The sequence below is a fragment of the Bombina bombina genome, chromosome 1, assembly GCF_027579735.1.
Source record: "Bombina bombina isolate aBomBom1 chromosome 1, aBomBom1.pri, whole genome shotgun sequence".
NCBI lineage: Eukaryota > Metazoa > Chordata > Amphibia > Anura > Bombinatoridae > Bombina > Bombina bombina.
The window spans coordinates 551,335,068-551,354,970 of record NC_069499.1 but is presented as its reverse complement, the minus strand read 5'-3'; the positions used below and the strand labels follow the sequence as shown (position 1 = coordinate 551,354,970).

At 41.8% G+C, this 19,903-nt stretch overlaps 1 protein-coding gene across 1 annotated transcript in view; it reads right to left on the bottom strand.

The window, feature by feature from the left end:
* The window catches only part of HYCC2 (hyccin PI4KA lipid kinase complex subunit 2), a 346,768-nt gene that overhangs the window by 35,923 nt on the left and 290,942 nt on the right, over positions 1-19,903 (bottom strand). Inside the window, exon 9 of the mRNA XM_053713298.1 lies at positions 13,850-14,009. Within this exon, the coding sequence (XP_053569273.1) occupies positions 13,850-14,009 (160 nt within the window). The remainder of the gene's footprint in view (positions 1-13,849; positions 14,010-19,903) is intronic.

Here is a 19,903-nt window from a genome sequence, read left to right as displayed (position 1 = left end):
TTTTCCCATTCCTGAAACTGTCATTTAAGGAATTTGATCAATTTTGCTTTATATGTTGTTTTTTCTCTTACATATTGCAAGATGTCTCACGTTGCATCTGAGTCAGAAGATACTTCAGGAAAATCGCTGTCTAGTGCTGGAACTACCAAAGCTAAGTGTATCTGCTGTAAACTTTTGGTAGCTATTCCTCCGGCTGTTGTTTGTATTAATTGTCATGACAAACTTGTTAAAGCAGATAATATTTCCTTTAGTAATGTACCATTGCCTGTTGCAGTTCCCTCAACATCTAAGGTGCAGAATGTTCCTGATAACATAAGAGATTTTGTTTCTGAATCCATCAAGAAGGCTATGTCTGTTATTTCTCCTTCTAGTAAACATAAAAAATCTTTTAAAACTTCTCTCTCTACAGATGAATTTTTAAATGAACATCATCATTCTGATTCTGATGACTCTTCTGGTTCAGAGGATTCTGTCTCAGAGATTGATGCTGATAAATCTTCATATTTATTTAAAATGGAATTTATTCGTTCTTTACTTAAAGAAGTACTAATTGCTTTAGAAATAGAGGATTCTGGTCCTCTTGATACTAATTCTAAACGTTTAGATAAGGTGTTTAAATCTCCTGTGGTTATTCCAGAAGTTTTTCCTGTTCCTAATGCTATTTCTGAAGTAATTTCCAGAGAATGGGATAATTTGGGTAATTCATTTACTCCTTCTAAACGTTTTAAGCAATTATATCCTGTGCCGTCTGACAGATTAGAATTTTGGGACAAAATCCCTAAAGTTGATGGGGCTATTTCTACCCTTGCTAAACGTACTACTATTCCTACGTCAGATGGTACTTCGTTTAAAGATCCTTTAGATAGGAAAATTGAATCCTTTCTAAGAAAAGCTTATCTGTGTTCAGGTAATCTTCTTAGACCTGCTATATCTTTGGCTGATGTTGCTGCAGCTTCAACTTTTTGGTTGGAGACTTTAGCACAACAAGTAACAGATCATGATTCTCATAATATTATTCTTCTTCTTCAGCATGCTAATAATTTTATCTGTGATGCCATTTTTGATATTATCAGAGTTGATGTCAGGTTTATGTCTCTAGCTATTTTAGCTAGAAGAGCTTTATGGCTTAAAACTTGGAATGCTGATATGGCTTCTAAATCAACTCTACTTTCCATTTCTTTCCAGGGTAACAAATTATTTGGTTCTCAGTTGGATTCCATTATCTCAACTGTTACTGGTGGGAAAGGAACTTTTTTACCACAGGATAAAAAATCTAAGGGTAAAAACAGGGCTAATAATCGTTTTCGTTCCTTTCGTTTCAACAAAGAACAAAAGCCTGATCCTTCATCCTCAGGAGCAGTTTCAGTTTGGAAACCATCTCCAGTCTGGAATAAATCCAAGCCTTCTAGAAAGGCAAAGACTGCTTCTAAGTCCACATGAAGGTGCGGCCCTCATTCCAGCTCAGCTGGTAGGGGGCAGGTTACGTTTTTTCAAAGAAATTTGGATCAATTCTGTTCACAATCTTTGGATTCAGAACATTGTTTCAGAAGGGTACAGAATTGGTTTCAAGATGAGACCTCCTGCAAAGAGATTTTTTCTTTCCCGTGTCCCAGTAAATCCAGTGAAAGCTCAAGCATTTCTGAATTGTGTTTCAGATCTAGAGTTGGCTGGAGTAATTATGCCAGTTCCAGTTCTGGAACAGGGGATGGGGTTTTATTCAAATCTCTTCATTGTACCAAAGAAGGAGAATTCCTTCAGACCAGTTCTGGATCTAAAAATATTGAATCGTTATGTAAGGATACCAACGTTCAAAATGGTAACTGTAAGGACTATCTTGCCTTTTGTTCAGCAAGGGCATTATATGTCCACAATAGATTTACAGGATGCTTATCTGCATATTCCGATTCATCCAGATCATTATCAGTTCCTGAGATTCTCTTTTCTGGACAAGCATTACCAGTTTGTGGCTCTGCCGTTTGGCCTAGCTACAGCTCCAAGAATTTTTACAAAGGTTCTCGTGCCCTTCTGTCTGTAATCAGAGAACAGGGTATTGTAGTATTTCCTTATTTGGACGATATCTTGGTACTTGCTCAGTCTTTACATTTAGCAGAATCTCATACGAATCAACTTGTGGTGTTTCTTCAAGATCATGGTTGGAGGATCAATTTACCAAAAAGTTCATTGATTCCTCAGACAAGGGTAACTTTTCTGGGTTTCCAGATAGATTCAGTGTCCATGACTCTGTCTTTAACAGACAAGAGACGTCTAAAATTGATTTCAGCTTGTCGAAACCTTCAGTCACAATCATTCCCTTCGGTAGCCTTATACATGGAAATTCTAGGTCTTATGACTGCTGCATCGGACGCGATCCCCTTTAGCTCTGTATGCTGAATCAATGGTGCAGGGATTACACAAAGATATCTCAATTAATATCTTTAAAACCGATTGTACGACACTCTCTAACGTGGTGGACAGATCACCATCGTTTAATTCAGGGGGCTTCTTTTGTGCTTCCGACCTGGACTGTAATTTCAACAGATGCAAGTCTTACAGGTTGGGGAGCTGTGTGGGGATCTCTGACGGCACAAGGAGTTTGGGAATCTCAGGAGGTGAGATTACCGATCAATATTTTGGAACTCCGTGCAATTTTCAGAGCTCTTCAGTCTTGGCCTCTTCTGAAGAGAGAATCGTTCATTTGTTTTCAGACAGACAATGTCACAACTGTGGCATACATCAATCATCAAGGAGGGACTCACAGTCCTCTGGCTATGAAAGAAGTATCTCGAATTCTGGTTTGGGCGGAATCCAGCTCCTGTCTAATCTCTGCGGTTCATATCCCAGGTATAGACAATTGGGAAGCGGATTATCTCAGTCGCCAAACGTTGCATCCGGGCGAATGGTCTCTTCACCCAGAGGTATTTCTTCAGATTGTTCAAATATGGGAGCTTCCAGAAATAGATCTGATGGCGTCTCATCTAAACAAGAAACTTCCCAGGTATCTGTCCAGATCCCGGGATCCTCAGGCGGAAGCAGTGGATGCATTATCACTTCCTTGGAAGTATCATCCTGCTTATATCTTTCCGCCTCTAGTTCTTCTTCCAAGAGTAATCTCCAAGATTCTGAAGGAATGCTCGTTTGTTCTGCTGGTAGCTCCGGCATGGCCTCACAGGTTTTGGTATGCGGATCTTGTCCGGATGGCCTCTTGCCATCCGTGGACTCTTCCGCTACGACCAGACCTTCTGTCGCAAGGTCCTTTTTTCCATCAGGATCTCAAATCCTTAAATTTAAAGGTATGGAGATTGAACGCTTGATTCTTAGTCAAAGAGGTTTCTCTGACTCTGTGATTAATACTATGTTACAGGCTCGTAAATCTGTATCCAGAGAGATATATTATAGAGTCTGGAAGACTTATATTTCTTGGTGTCTTAGAATTCCAAGAATTTTACAGTTTCTTCAGGATGGTTTAGATAAAGGTTTGTCCGCAAGTTCCTTGAAAGGACAAATCTCTGCTCTTTCTGTTCTTTTTCACAGAAAGATTGCTAATCTTCCTGATATTCATTGTTTTGTACAAGCTTTGGTTCGTATAAAACCTGTCATTAAGTCAATTTCTCCTCCTTGGAGTTTGAATTTGGTTCTAGGGGCTCTTCAAGCTCCTCCGTTTGAACCTATGCATTCATTGGACATTAAATTACTTTCTTGGAAAGTTTTGTTCCTTTTGGCAATCTCTTCTGCCAGAAGAGTTTCTGAATTATCTGCTCTTTCTTGTGAGTCTCCTTTTCTGATTTTTCATCAGGATAAGGCAGTGTTGCGAACTTCTTTTGAATTTTTACCTAAAGTTGTGAATTCCAACAACATTAGTAGAGAAATTGTGGTTCCTTCATTATGTCCTAATCCTAAGAATTCTAAGGAGAAATAGTTACATTCTTTGGATGTTGTTAGAGCTTTGAAATATTATGTTGAAGCTACTAAGTCTTTCCGAAAGACTTCTAGTTTATTTGTTATCTTTTCCGGTTCTAGAAAAGGCCAGAAAGCTTCTGCCATTTCTTTGGCATCTTGGTTGAAATCTTTAATTCATCTTGCCTCTGTTGAGTCGGGTAAAACTCCGCCTCAAAGGATTACAGATCATTCTACTAGGTCAGTTTCTACTTCCTGGGCGTTTAGGAATGAAGCTTCGATTGATCAGATTTGCAAAGCAGCAACTTGGTCCTCTTTGCATACTTTTACTAAATTCTACCATTTTGATGTATTTTCTTCTTCTGAAGCAGTTTTTGGTAGAAAAGTACTTCAGGCAGCGGTTTCAGTTTGAATCTTCTGCTTATGTTTTTCATTAAACTTTATTTTGGGTGTGGATTATTTTCAGCAGGAATTGGTTGTCTTTATTTTATCCCTCCCTCTCTAGTGACTCTTGCGTGGAAAGATCCACATCTTGGGTAATCATTATCCCATACGTCACTAGCTCATGGACTCTTGCTAATTACATGAAAGAAAACATAATTTATGTAAGAACTTACCTGATAAATTCATTTCTTTCATATTAGCAAGAGTCCATGAGGCCCACCCTTTTTTTGTGGTGGTTATGATTTTTGTATAAAGCACAATTATTCCAATTCCTTATTTTATATGCTTTCGCACTTTTTTATCACCCCACTTCTTGGCTATTCGTTAAAACTGAATTGTGGGTGTGGTGAGGGGTGTATTTATAGGCATTTTGAGGTTTGGGAAACTTTGCCCCTCCTGGTAGGAATGTATATCCCATACGTCACTAGCTCATGGAGTCTTGCTAATATGAAAGAAATGAATTTATCAGGTAAGTTCTTACATAAATTATGTTTTTTGCTAGAGACATAATGTGTGTGAGTGTGTATACATGTATATAAAAGATCATTTTAAACATATTAAACTAGTTTATTATAAAAAAGAATAGGTTAAAACTATTTATTTAGATTTTGAAGCAAAGAGGTAGCACACAACTGTTTCGCAGAATAGGAGCTCACTGGCAGATAAGGAAGTAATGGAACATTCATTTTTGAATGGATAATATGCTTTCTTTTAGATGCATTAAATAAAAAAAAAAACATTATTATGTTGATGTCCATTTAACCATTTAATTGCTGGCTATCTCTGTGTTACAGCTGTTTGTAACCATTTGCTCACTTTCCAAATAGGAAATTATAGTATTACTTTTACATAAATTACCTTTAAAAAACCTGAGATGTTGGTAGGGCAGGTTCAGGAGCAAGGTGTGGTTAGGTCTTGCATAAAGAAGTACACATATATAATATTTTGCAAATACAAAGCTTACATATTTTAAGGATACACTTCAATGCACTACCTTATGTGGACTGCAAGCAATCCAATAAACTGCATTAATTCAATATCCCTTTAAAGAACAAGCCTGTGATAATCAGAAATGAGTAAGATAAATATGCTCTGCAACACCAATCTAAAAGGGGCACATCAACTAGAAAATAAATTATTAAATACCACAATTATATGTCCCAAAGGTAATCCACAGTCCAATATAAAGATAAACAGAGAGATTCAAACGCGTATCTCCTAAAGGTCTCCACTGGCAGTAAGCAAAAAATAATTGCCCAGGCAAATACCAAAATATATGCTTCTCAGTGCACTCAAAAAACATAAATTATGCTTACCAGATAATTTCCTTTCCATCTGTATGAGGAGAGTCCACGGCTTCTTACTTACTTGTGGGAATACAGAACCTGGCCACCAGGAGGAGGCAAAGACACCGTAGCCAAAGGCTTAAATACCTCCCCCACTCCCCTCTTCCTCCAGTCATTCTGCCAAGAGAACAAGGAACAGTAGGAGAAATATCAGGGTATAAATGGTGCCAGAAAAACAAAACCAAATTTAGGTCCGCCCAACGAAGAAAACGGTAAGCATAATTTATGTTTTCCATCTTAATATGAGGAGAGTCCACGGCTTCATTCCTTACTTGTGGGAAACATATACCCAAGCTCTAGAGGACACTGAATGAAAACGGGAAGGTAAAAGAGAGGTGGACCCTATTCTGAGGGCACCACAGCCTGCAAAACCTTTCTCCCAAAAGCTGCTTTAGCCGAAGCAAAAACATCAAGTTGTAAAACTTTGAAAAGGTATGTAAGGAGGACCAGGTAGCCGCCCTAAAAATCTGCTCCATAGAGGCCTCATTCTTGAAGGCCCAAGAATAAGCCACAGCTCTAGTCGAATGAGCCGTAATCCTCTGAGGAGGCTTATGTCCAGCTGATTCATATTCTAAGCGGATAATGCTCCTCAACCAAAAAGATAGGTAAGTGGAAGAAGCCTTGTGCCCTCTATGCTTCCCAGAATAGACAACAAACAATGCCCATTTATGCTTTTTAGGAGGTTTTGTTTATTGCCACCCTTCTACGTAGAAGGGTGGGTTCAATTATAAGACAGATTCATTTTAGATCACTTCAGATAGGGGATTCTTAAAGTGAAGGTAGACCAGAAAAAAACAACAAATAGACTAGAAGTCTTCCTGAAATCTTTAGTAGCTTCGCCAGATTTCAAAGCTCTTACAACATCCAAAGAATGTAAAGTTCTTTTAAAAGTCTTCATAGGATTAGGGCACAAGGAAGGAACAACAGTTTCCCTACTAATGTTGATAGAATTCACAACCTTAGGAAGAAATGTAAACGAAGTCAAAACAGCCTTATCCTGATGGAAAATCAGAAAAGGAGACTCCCAAGAGAGAGCAGACAATTCAGAAACTCTTCTAGCTGAAAAGAGAGTCAAAAGAAACAACATTTTCCAAGAAAGTAGTTTAATATCCAAAGAATGCATAGGCTCAAAAGGAGGAGCCTGCAAAGCCTTCAAAACCAAATTAAGACTCCAAGGAGGGTAGATTGAGTTAACAACAGGCTTGATACGAACCAAAGCCTGAACAAAACAGTGAAGATCAGGAGGTTTAGCAATCTATCTATTAAATAAAACAGAAAGAGCAGAGATTTGTCCCTTCAAAGTACTTGCAGACAAACCTTTATCCAAACCATCCTGAAGAAACTGTAAAATTCTAGGAATTCTAAAAGAATGCCAAGAGAAAACACCATGACATATAGGTTTTCCAAACCCGATAATAAATCTTCCTTGAAACAGACTTACGAGCCTGTAGCATAGTATTAATCACTGAGTCAGAGAAACCTCTATGATTAAGCACTAAGCGTTCAATTTCCATACCTTCAAATTTAGCGATTTGAGATCCTGATGGAAAAACGGCCCTTGAGACAGAAGGTCTGGCCTTAAAGGAAGTGGCCAAGGTTGGCAACTGGACATCCGGACAAGATCCGCATACCAAAACCTGTTAGGCCATGCTGGTGCTATCAGAAACACATGCAATTGTTCCATTATGATTTTGGAGATCACCCTTGGAAGAAGAAATAGAGGCGGAAAAATGTAAGCAGGTTGGTAAAACCAAGGAACTGCTAACGCATCCACCATCTCCGTCTGAGGATCCCTGGACCTGGAAAGGTACCTGGGAAGCTTCTTGCTTAGATGGGAAGCCATCAGATCTATTTTGGGAAGACCCCACATCTGTACAATATGACAAAATACATCTGGATGGAGAGACCACTCCCCTGGATGTAAAGACTGACGACTGAGATAATCCGCTTCCCAATTGTCTACACCTGGGATATGCATCGCATAAATTAGACAGGAGTTGGATTACGCTCAAAAAAGTATCCGAGATACTACTTTCATCACTAAAGGACTGCGAGTCCCACCCTGATAATTGACATATGCCATAGTTGTGATATTGTCTGTCTGAAAACGAATGAATGATTCTCTCTTTAATAGAGGCCAAGCCTGAAGAGCCCTGAAAATAGCATAGAGTTCTAAAATATTGATTGGTAACCTCGTCTGTTAAAGATTCAAAACTCCTTGTGCTGTCAAAGACCCCCAGAGAACTGTGAGACTTGCATCTGTTGAAATCACAGTCCAGAAAGGACGAACAAAAGAGGCCCAATGAATAATCCGATGATGGTCCAACCACCAGGACAGAGAGAGTTGAATGTTGGGATTTAAGTATATCTATTGTGATATCTGAGTTTAATCCCTGCACCATTGATTCAGCATGCAAAGCTGCAGAGCTCTCATATGAAAACGAGCCACTGAAGAGAATGATCAAGACTGAAGGTTTCGACAGGCAGAAGCCAATTTCATTCGTCTCTTGTCTGTTAAAGACAGAGTCATGGACACTGAATCTGGAAACCTAAAAAGGTGACCCTTGTCTGAGGAATCAAGAAACTCCTTGGTAAATTGATCCTCCAATCATGTTTTTGAAGAAACAACACAAGTTGATTTGTGTGAGATTCTGTTAAATGAAAAGATTGAGCCAGTACCAAGATATCGTCCAAATAAGGAAACACCGCAATACCCTGCTCTCTGATTACAGATAGAAGGGTACAGAGAACCTTCGAAAAAATTCTTGGAGCTGTTGCTAGGCCAAATGGAAAAGCAACAAATTGGTAATGCTTGTCTAGAAAAGAGAATCTCAGAAACCGAGTGGTCTGGATGAATCAGAATGTGAAGATACGCATCCTGTAAGTCTATTGAGGACATGTAATGACCTTGCTGAACAAAAGGCAGAATAGTCCTTATAGTCCCCATCTTGAAAGTTGGGATTCTTACAAATGGATTCAAAAACTTCAGATCCAGAACTGGTCTGAAAGAATTTTCCTTCTTCGGGACAATGAATAGATTTGAATAAAAACCCAGACCCTGTTCCATAAGTGGAAATGGTACAATTACACCTGAAAGCTCTAGATCTGAAACACACTTAAGAAAGGCCTGAGCTTTCACAGGATTTGTTGGAACACGAGAGAGAAAAAATCTTCTCACAGGAGGTCTTATTCTAAAACCTATTCGATACCCCTGAGAGGCAATATTCTGAATCCAATGATTCTGAACGGAACCTGCCCAAACGTCTTGAAATAATTTCAATCTGCCCCCCCCCACCCCACAAGCAGAACTGGATTGAGGGCTGCACCTTTATCCAGTCTTGGGGGCTGGCTTTGGTTTCTTATAAGGCTTGGATTTATTCCAACTCGAAGATGGCTTCCAATTGAAGCCAATGTCCTTAGAGGAAGGAGTGGGATTTCTGTTCTCTATTCTGACGAAAGGAATGAAACCGATTATAAACTTTAGATTTACCCTTAGACTTTTTATCTTGGGGCAAAAAAACGCCCTTCCCCCCAGTAATAATGGAAATAATAGAATCCAACTGGGAACCAAACAAATTATTACCCTGGAATGATAGAGATAGTAACCTAGATTAAGATACCATGTCAGCATTCCATGATTTGAGCCATAAAGCTCTTCTAGCTAAAATAGCCAAAGACATAGATTTAAAGGGACAGTCAAGTCCAAAAAAACTTTAATTTTTCAAATAGGGCATGTAATTTTAAACAACTTTCCAATTTACTTTTATCAACAATTTTGCTTTGTTCTCTTGGTATTCTAGTTGAAAGCAAACCTAGGGAGGCACATATGATAATTTCTAAGCCCTTGAAGGCCGCCTCTATTTTATTTACTTTTCACAGCAGGGGAGAGCAAGTTCATGTAGGCCATATAGATAGCATTGTGATCACGCCCGTGGCTAGTGGCAGACACTGCACTAATTGGCTAAAATGCAACTATATGCAAAATAACTAAAAGTCATGTGATTAGGGGCGGTCAGAAGATGCTTAGATACAAGTTAGTCACAGAAGTAAAAAGTGTATTAATATAAAAGTGTTGGTTTTGCAAAAAACTGGGGAATAGGTAATAAAGGGATTATCTATATTTTTAAACAACAAAAAATCTGGTGTTAACTGTCCCTTTAACATCAATCTTGATGATATCAAAAATAGCATCACAGAAAAAATGATTAGCATGTTGAAGCAAACGAACAATACTATGTAAATCAGAATCTTTTTCCCAATGTGCTAAGCTATCCAACCAAAAAGTTGATGCAGCTGCAACATCAGCCATAGAAATGGCAGGTCTGAGAATATAGCCAGAATGTAAGTAAGCTTTCCTTAGATAAGATTCAAGTTTCCTATCTAAAGGATTCTTAAAAGAGGTACTATCTTCCATAGGGATAGCTTAGCAAGAGTAGAAATAGCCCCATCAACCTTAGGGACTTTTTCCCAAAACTGAAATTTAGCTACTGGCAAAGGATACAACTTTTTAAACCTTGAAGAAGGAACAAAAGAAGTACCAGGCTTAGACCATTCCTTAGCAATCACATCAGAAATAGCATCAGGAACCTTTAACATAGCCAACACTTCCTTTGACAGAAAGTGTAATTGCTCTATCCATAATCTAAAGTCTGGTTCCTCCGCAGCCAGGAGGCTTAGAGGCTGCCGATTCCGACCCAGAAAGAGCCTCCTCTGAAGTATCAGAGGCATCTTCATCAGCGGATAATCTAGTATCAGATAAATCCAACAAATTGGTAGATAACCCCTTGGAAGGATAGCAGTATTTAACCTTTCGCTTGCGCTTAGCAGGGTGAGGTAAAGCACTAAAGTCCGCAGACACTGCAGTTTCCAACTGTTCAGAAAAGTCTGGCGGTAAGAGGGCCCCTCCCGAAAGAGGAATAGTAGTGCAATGGGGAGCTGCATGTGTAATAGGAGATGATTGCAGGGAACGCACCTCACAGGACTGAGACCCCTCAGAGGTGGACGGCTCAGTAGTAATAAACATCTTGTTCTTTTTGGATATAACTACTTTATCAAGGCATGTGGAACATAACTGAGCAGGCAGATATACCGTAGCCTCCTCGCAATAAAAACAGGTATTAGATTTGGTTAAAGAGGGAGTACCCTCTAACGCATCAGAGTCCTCCATAGCTTCGGCTTTTATGATCGACTACAGAAAAAAATATTAATGGCAACTTTATACCCCCAATGGCCGGGGCACTTACCATCTCCTATGACCCAGGCCCCACAGAGAAACCGCTTTGTCTCATGTAAACCGTACGGTCAGCAAAGAGGAAGTTAATAAGGCCACACCCGGTCACATGGAGTGACATGCAGGACCGCCCCTCCTGCATGAAGAAAAGCGCGCCAAACTGACAGGCTGCACCGTTATCCAAAATGAAAGTAAAAACCTGAATGTTCCCACATCTGCCAGAGCCTCATCTCACACGTCGCAGCATAAAACATAATAAAGCAAATCATGCATAAATTCCCCCCTGTTCAATAATCCCCTTCCGGAGATATTAACCCTTGATTCCATACAGATAAAGGAGTCACATTGTGACTCTGTCTTCTTACGTTATCATATGAAATAAAATGAACCGGTCTTACCGGAATCATCACCGTGGAACAGACACACAGCCTCTCAAGTTTGACAGTCTTGTAGCATCGCACTTGACATGGACTTGAGTGATAGAAGCAGGCTATGAAACTCGTCAACACTGATTGCTTACAAGTTGCTAATACGAGTCTGGATGGATTCGTAGAAAGACTGTCCCTGCATCTGCAGACCCTAACCTTCGTCAATGCTCTCACTGAGAGGCTGACAAGACTACTTAAAACTCCAGTCCCAAAGCGAAGAGTACTACCCTCCATAAAAGACTACTCTGAATCTTCCAACACTTCTCTGCCATCCTCCTGTGACGAAAGGCAAAGAATGACTGGAGGATGAGGGGAGTGGGGGAGGTATTTAAGCCTTTGGCTGAGGTGTGTTTGCCTCCTCCTGGTGGCCAGGTTCTGTATTCCCACAAGGAATGAAGCCGTGGACTCTCCTCATATTAAGATGGAAATAATTATCCGCTTACTAAAATATTATTAACAACAATATTTTAGCAAGAGGATTTTTATTTTGATCACTGTTTTTATTATTATTGGTTATATGCACAAATTACTGTTTTAGGAGTTTTTTTTAATAAGGCAGACCAATGGTTTGAATCTTTTTGAGAGCAGTGGGAGGATACTCTGGTAATGCTCAAGTATGTACAAGTGATGTATATCAGATGTGAGGTGATAGGTCAGAAACAAGTTTAAAATGATGAATTGGCCTTTGAACTGAGAAACGAGTTGAATTACTTATGTGTTTTTAATCACTAGTCTGTGTGGACTCATTTTTTTTTTTTACAAATTTTTTTTTCCCCATTCTCTACACAGAGTTTCTTGTTCCTGGTCTATCCTGCTTCTGAAGGAAATTAAAGTGGTTTTACCTGTACATCCCTGGAAGCGTCCTGAGTATGGAGGGCAGTAAGTTAAGCCACTGAGAGAGCTCAACCTGCTTGGATCAACACTGTTTGGGTGCTTCAAAGTTTGTGAGTTTGCAATTTAATATTATTTGTGCTGCCTTTGTTTGAAGTTATCTATGCTATGTGACACCTTCTGTTTTAATAGGGTTTTTAGAATGCATGATAAAGATTTAAAACTATACCCTCCAATCCTTCGGCATCTGTGACACGGCTCTCTCTTGGTTCTCTTCCTATCTGTCTAACTGAACCTTTAGTGTAGCCTTCTCTGGGGCATCCTCTGCCCCATTACCTCTTTCTGTTGGGGTACTGCAAGGCTCTGTACTCGGTCTCCTTCTCTTCTCAATCTACACTTCCTCATTAGATTCCTTAATAAAGTCTCACTGGTTATACTATCATCTTGGATGTCCTCTCACTACCTCAAGCTAAATCTCTCCAAAACTGAACTCCTTATTTTCCTCCTTCTTCCAAAATCTCCACACCCCATGTCTCTATAACTGTTGATAACTCCATCATTACCCCAACCTCACATGCCCGATGTCTTGGGGTCACACTTGACTCAGATCTTTCTTTCACTCCTCACATTCAGTCCTTGGCCAAAGCCTGCCGCTTCCACCTTAAAAACATTGCTAAAATCAGACATTTCCTTACACAAGACACAACTTGTTCTCCCAACTTGGTCTCCCTATCTGCCGCCTAGCTCCTTTACAATCCATAATGAATGCCTCTGCCAGGCTCATCTTCCTTGCACATCGCTCTTCATCTGCCGCACCTCTCTGCCAATCCCTTCACTGGCTTCCTCTTGCCTCCAGGATTAAACACAAAATTCTCACTCTGACACACAATGCCCTCAATTGCGTTGCTCCCCCCTACATCTCAGACCTTGTCTCCAGATACTCTCCCTCCCGTCCCCTTCGCTCCGCTCATGATGATCTACTCTCCTCCTCTCTTGTTACCTCCTCACATTCCTGTCTACAAGATTTCTTAAGACTGACTCCCATCTTATGGAACTCTCTGCCTCGATCCAGAAGAATCTCCCCCAGTTTTAAAAGCTTCAAGTGCTCCCTGAAGACTCTACTATTCAGGGACGCTTACAACCTACGCTAACCTTCCTATCTCCACTGCTATCCCCTAAAACCCCATAGCATGTAAGCCTATGAGCCCAGCTGTTTGTAGTTCACCTTCATAAGAGCCGACTACAACAGTGAAACTCTCGGCAGGACCCTCTCTCCCCATTTGATCCCTGTAATCGTTTTTATATACCACCTATGTTCATAGTGCTGCGGAACCTGTTGGCGCTCTACAAATACCTGATAATAAGAATATGTTTTGTATAGCTTTTCTATAATTTAATAAAGAGCGAGAAAAAAAAAAAAAGATAGGTGGCAACAAAGCCAATTCAGAGGCTACAGTATCTGAGACAAGGGAACATGGTGCCAATTCAAGAAAAGACAAACTTAAGGCATGTACATATGGCCAGGCCTGCTTCAGTCTCTATCATCCTCATGGCCAAGGGCATCTGAACATGTGCTCTCATTAACACTGATGGCTTAAGCGATATATCAATTATATCTAGCCTGGTGCCTAGGGTGTTGAAGAACTGAGTAAATTAGTGGGATCTGTTGCAGCTACCTTCTCTTCTCCAGCGGTGCCGTCTAATTGATGCTGTGGTGATTGCAGTTCGCGAAATGCGAGGGACGGTAGGTGTCACCTCAACTTTTAGCACCTTCTGTCCCTGTTTTGACGTGTCTGGAGCATCAAATGGTAATGAATTCTTCATAGCATTTGCAACCTGGGAGAGCAAAACATGTGTTGTCATTCATGTTGGAAATGGAGTACAGATATAAACAGACTAAGAACTGCGCTGAGCATAAAGTTACACTTTTGCCAATCCTAAACCACTTCCCTTAAAGTGGGTACAGAAAAAAGGAAATTACAATGTATAAAAAAGGATGGCGCTATTAGCTAGGTGTAACAGACACACTAATTCAGGACTTTTAGTCAATAAATTATTCTCTATAGTAAAGGAAACTTTGAATAAAAGTGTCATACAACATGCATCAAGAACTTACTTATAGTAAGACATTTAATAGTAATATTATTCAATATAAAAAAGGGACGTCTCCCTTACATATAAAAAATTATTTAAAAAATTGCAAATATAAGGTAAAAAAGTAATGAGTGTATATATTATACCACCTTAAAGAAGCCGAAAAAATAAAAAAGTGTAATAACATAAGCTGATGTTGAGTCCCAAAGAGTTCTCGTAATAATAAATGTCCTTGGACGTTATATCCCAAAAGTAAAAGTTTTAGAATAACTCCTGTATTTGTTTCCAAATAGGTAAATTAAATGATTTTCAGCGTTATATGGTGTTGCCACTATGTAGCAAATATCGGCAGAACATACAATGTATCATATAAACTTACCAACAGTTTATCATATAGCTAAAATGCCTCCTTATAGATTCATTGTCAGGGTGCCAGGAATCAGACAGACGAGAAGTGCAAAAATAATCACACCTTTATTAAAAGCAAAAAATAATAAAAAGTCCACAAGTCAAATAACAAGCCAAGAATCAAAACCAGAGCTGGTAGTCAGACGAGCCGAGTCAGGAGCAAAAGCGAGTAGTCAGACAAGCCGGAAACAGGAACAAGGAGAACAGCAGAGTCAGGAACAAGCCAGGGATCAGGAACCAGGAGGGACGTCAGACAGCCAGGTAATACACAGGAGCACTCACAAACAGGTCTGAGACAACGTAAGGGCAAAGCATACTGAACAGAGGTCCTTTAAATAATAAGTGATGACATCACAATTCTGAGACTGCATTCTGTCTCACACGGATGATGTACACAAGTCTGGCCATAAAAAGGAAGTGCAGGAAATGAGCAGCATCACACAGTATATACCAGACAGCAAGAGAGGTGAGTAAAATGGCTGCCAGCAGCACATAGCAAACAAAACAGGGAAAAAACCTTGACATTACCCTCCCCTCAACGACCCCTCCCCCGCGGAAGGACAAAAGGCTTATTGGGGAAACGAGCATGGAAGGCACGGAGGTGGGCTGGAGCATGAACATCAGAGGAGGGAACCCATGAACGCTCCTCCGGACCGAAGCCACTCCAGTGAACCAAATATTGTACGCGGCCCCTGGACACACGAGAGTCAATAATGCTGCTGACCTCATACTCCTCATGGTTGTCAACAAAGATAGGACGGGGACGAGGCAACACAGTGGTAAACCGATTACAAACCAATGGTTTCAAGAGGGAGACATGAAAAACATTGGAGATGCGCATTGCAGGAGGAAGGTCAAGAGCGTAGGCCACAGGATTGACCCGTCTGAGTATTCGAAAAGGACCAACATAACGAGGAGCCAGTTTATTGGAAGGCACACGAAGATTTAAGTTGCGGGAGGACAGCCAAACTCTCTCACCAACCTGGTAGGTAGGAAGGCGCTGGCAGACGCCTACGATCAGCCTAGAACTTTTGGCGCTGCATAGAAAGATGAAGGCAATCCTGAATCTGCACCCATGTGGAACGGAGTCGCTGGAGATGCTCCTCCAAAGACGGAATACCCTGAGACATGAATGAATAGGGCAACAAGGTTGGTTGAAACCCATAATTCACCATGAATGGGGATAACTTGGAGGAAGTATTATTAGCACTATTACGAGCAAACTCTGCCCAAGGTAACAGTTCAGACCAATTATTGTGGTGATCTGAGACATAGCAACGGAGGAACTGTTCCAGAGCTTGATTAGACCGTTCCGCAGCCCCATTGGATTGAGGGTGATATGCCGAGGAGAAAGAAAGCTGGATCTCCATTTGAGCACAAAAGGAACGCCAAAATCTGGAGACAAACTGGCTACCCCGGTCCAACACTATCTCCTTGGGTAACCCATGTAAACGGAAGACCTCCTGGGCAAAAATTGAAGCAAGCTCCTGAACGGTAGGCAACTTCTTCAATGGAATGCAATGTGATATTTTAGAAAAAAGGTCAACCACCATAAGGATAACAGTATTGCCATTGGAAACAGGGAGCTCGACAATGAAGTCCATGGAAAGATGTGTCCAAGGACGCTCACCATTAGCAATAGGTTGAAGAAGACCCACAGGAAGACGTTGAGTCTTATTCTGTGCACAAACTGAGCAGGAGGCAACATACGCAGCAACATCAGAACGAAGACCTGGCCACCAGAATTGTCGAGTGACAGACCAAATCATTTGGTTCTTGCCTGGGTGACCTATGGCTTTAGGATAGTGGTAAGTGTGCAAAAGTTTAGTTCGAAGATTCTCAGGAACAAAACACTTACCACTAGGTTTCTCAGGAGGTGCATTGGTTTGTGCAGCCAGTATCTCTTCCCCCAAGGGAGAAGTCAAATTAGTACGTATGGTAGCCAAAATATGGTCAGGAGGTATAACTGGAGTAGGTACAGACTCCTCCTTGGACAGAGGGGAAAATTACTACCAGGCAGGTAGGAGACCACATAATTAAAGAGACAAAAATAGGGCCCATCTGGCCTGTCGGGGCGACAAACATTTTGCTTCAGATAGATAAGTTAAATTCTTGTGGTCAGTAAGAATGAGCACTGGCACGCTAGTACCCTCGAGAAGATGCCTCCATTCCTTGAGTGCCAAAATTATGGCCAGTAATTCCCTGTCGCCAATTTTATAATTGCACTCCACTGGAGACAATTTCTTAGAGAAGAAACCACACGGATGCAAGGAACCGTCAGGCGTAGGACATTGAGACAAGAGGGCACCTACACCAGTCTCAGACGCATCGACCTCAAGAACGAAAGGCAGGACAGGGTTAGGATGAGCCAGATCTGGAGCGGCAGCAAAGGCAGTCTTAAGACTATCAAAGGCCTTAATGGCAGTAGGTGACCAATGGAGTGGGTCATTCTGTGATAGGTTTGACTTTATATAGTAATTGGCGAACCCCAAAAAACGTTGAATAGGCCGAAAACCAACTGGGCGAGGCCACTGCAGAACTGCAGATAACTTGTCAGGATCCATGGAGAACCCTGCAACGGAGATAACATAACCTAGGAAGGTTACTTGAGTCTGATGGAACTCACATTTCTTGAGTTTACAAAACAGGCCAGTCTCACGTAGTCTCTGAAGAACCCGTGTAACATCAAAACGATGAGCCTCAAGTGTGGGTGAGTGTATGAGGATATCATCTAAGTACACCACAACACACTGTTGCAACATATCTCGTAGGACATCCTTAATACATTTCTGGAAAATTGCAGGAGCATTACATAGGCCAAAGGGCATTACAAGATACTCATAATGCTCGCTACTGGTGTTAAATGCTGTTTACCATCCGTGGCCCTCCTTGATCCTAACGAGATTGTACGCTCCTCTCCTATCAAGTTTAGTAAAGACCGTAGCTCCCTTGAGGCAGTCAAAGAGTTCCGTAATGAGCGGAATAGGGTAAGCATTCTTAATGGTAAGATGATTAAGACCCCTATATTCGATGCATGGTCTTAACTCGCCACCCTTTTTCTTCACAAAGAAGAAGCCAGCCCCTGCAGGAGAGCAGGATTTGTGGATGATCCCCCGCGACAGAGCATCAGCAACATATTCCTCCATAGCCCAATTCTCTGCAACAGACAGAGGGTAAACCCGGCCCCGAGGAGGAATGGCTCCGGGTTGCTGTCTATGGCACAATCGTAAGACCGGTGAGGAGGCAACGTACCGGCACGCACCTCGTCAAAAACGTATAGGAACTCTCTGTACTCCTCTGGCAATTGAGATACCGAAAAAGTGCACAAGACTAACTGGTTTTTGAAGACAAGTGGAAATACATTGCAAAGACCACGACAAAATTTCGGACCTGCGCCAGTCGAGACTGGGATTGTGCTTTTGGAGCCAGGGATAACCCAGAACAACCCGAAAATGTGGAGAGTTTATCACCTGGAACTGGAGGGTTTCAAAATTGAGAGCCCCAACAGCCATGGATAACGGAGCAGTATCGTGAGTAACGAGTGCGGGCTGAAGGGGCCTGCCATCAATGGCCTAAATAGCAAGCGGAACGGACCGAGGCAAAACAGGAATGGAGTGTTTTGATACAAAAGCACTGTCAATGAAATAGCTTGCAGCAAAAGGAGTCAACAAGAGCCTGGGTGACTATGGAGGAGTCCACCCAGGAAAGGACAACCGTGACCAAAGGTTTCTCCTTTAGCGGTTCCGGGGACAAGGATAAACCACCCAAGGTCTGCCCCTGACAGGACCTTAGGTGTGAGCGTTTCCCGGCCGTGTAGGACAAGACTTCAAAAGTTGGCCCTGTAACCCACAATAGAGGCAGAGCCCCTCCCTCCTCCTAAAGGCCCTCTCCGCTGCGGAGAGATGCGTGAATCCCAACTGCATCGGCTCAGCAGTACCTGGTGACTCTGGACCAGGAGGCATGGGAGGAGAGGGAGGCATGGGTGAGAACAAACACGTAGGAGACAACGGAACAGGAGGCTTCCACAAGCGCTCCTTGAAAGAGGGCCTCTCACAGTCTGATGTCAATTAGAATAACAAAAGACACCAATGCCTCGAGATCTTCTGGTAAATCTCTGGCAGCAACGTTGTCTTTAATCGCATCAGAGAGCCCATGAAAGAAGGCGGCAACAAGGGCTTCATTGTTCCAACCTACCTCTGCAGCAAGCGTACGGAACTCAATGGCATATTGAGCAACAGATCTTGTACCTTGCTGAATGGACATGAGTCGTTTAGCAGCAGAGGAGGAGTGAGCCGGAACATCAAATACCCTTCGAAAGGAGGCCACAAATTCAGGGTAATTTGAAAACACAGGTTTATTAGTCTCCCACAAGGGATTAGCCCAGGCAAGAGCTGTGTCAGAGAGTAACGAGATGAGAAATCCCACCTTAGCTCTGTCAGAGGGAAACGCCTGAGGTAACATCTCAAAGTAAATGCCCACCTGGTTCAAAAACCCTCTGCACTGATTAGGATCGCCTCCATAACACTGAGGTAGAGGTGCAAAACCGGACATGCTCCTGGTAGGACTAGGTGCAGCAGCGGAAAGAGGAGCAGCCATAACTTGCGGGACACTTTGGTCCAAATGTGCAGTGCGAGTGAGCAGGGTTTGCAGGGCTAGTGCAAATTGATCCAAGAGGTGATCCTGTTCATCCATCCTGGAAATTATGGCAGGTAAAGGTGGATTATTAGCACCATCAGGATTCATTGCCCTTGCGTAATGTCAGGGTGCCAGGAATCAGACGAGAAGTGCAAAAATAATCACACCATTATTATAAGCAAAAAATAATAAAAAGTCCACAAGTCAAATAACAAGCCAGGAATCAAAAACCAGAGCTGGTAGTCAGACAAACCGAGTCAGGAGCCAAAGCGAGTAGTCAGACAAGCCGGAATCAGGAACAAGGAGAACAGCAGAGTCAGGAACAAGCCAGGGATCAGGAACCAGGAGGGACGTCAGACAGCCAGGTAATACACAGGAACACTCACAAACACGTCTGAGACAACGCAAGGGCAAAGCATACTGAACAGAGGCCCTTTAAATAATAAGTGATGACATCAAAATTATGAGACTGCATCCTGTCTCACACGGATGATGTACACCAGTCTGGCCATAAAAGGAAGTGCAGGAAATGAGCAGCATCACACAGTATGCACCAAACAGCATGAGAGGTGAGTAAAATGGCTGCCAGCAGC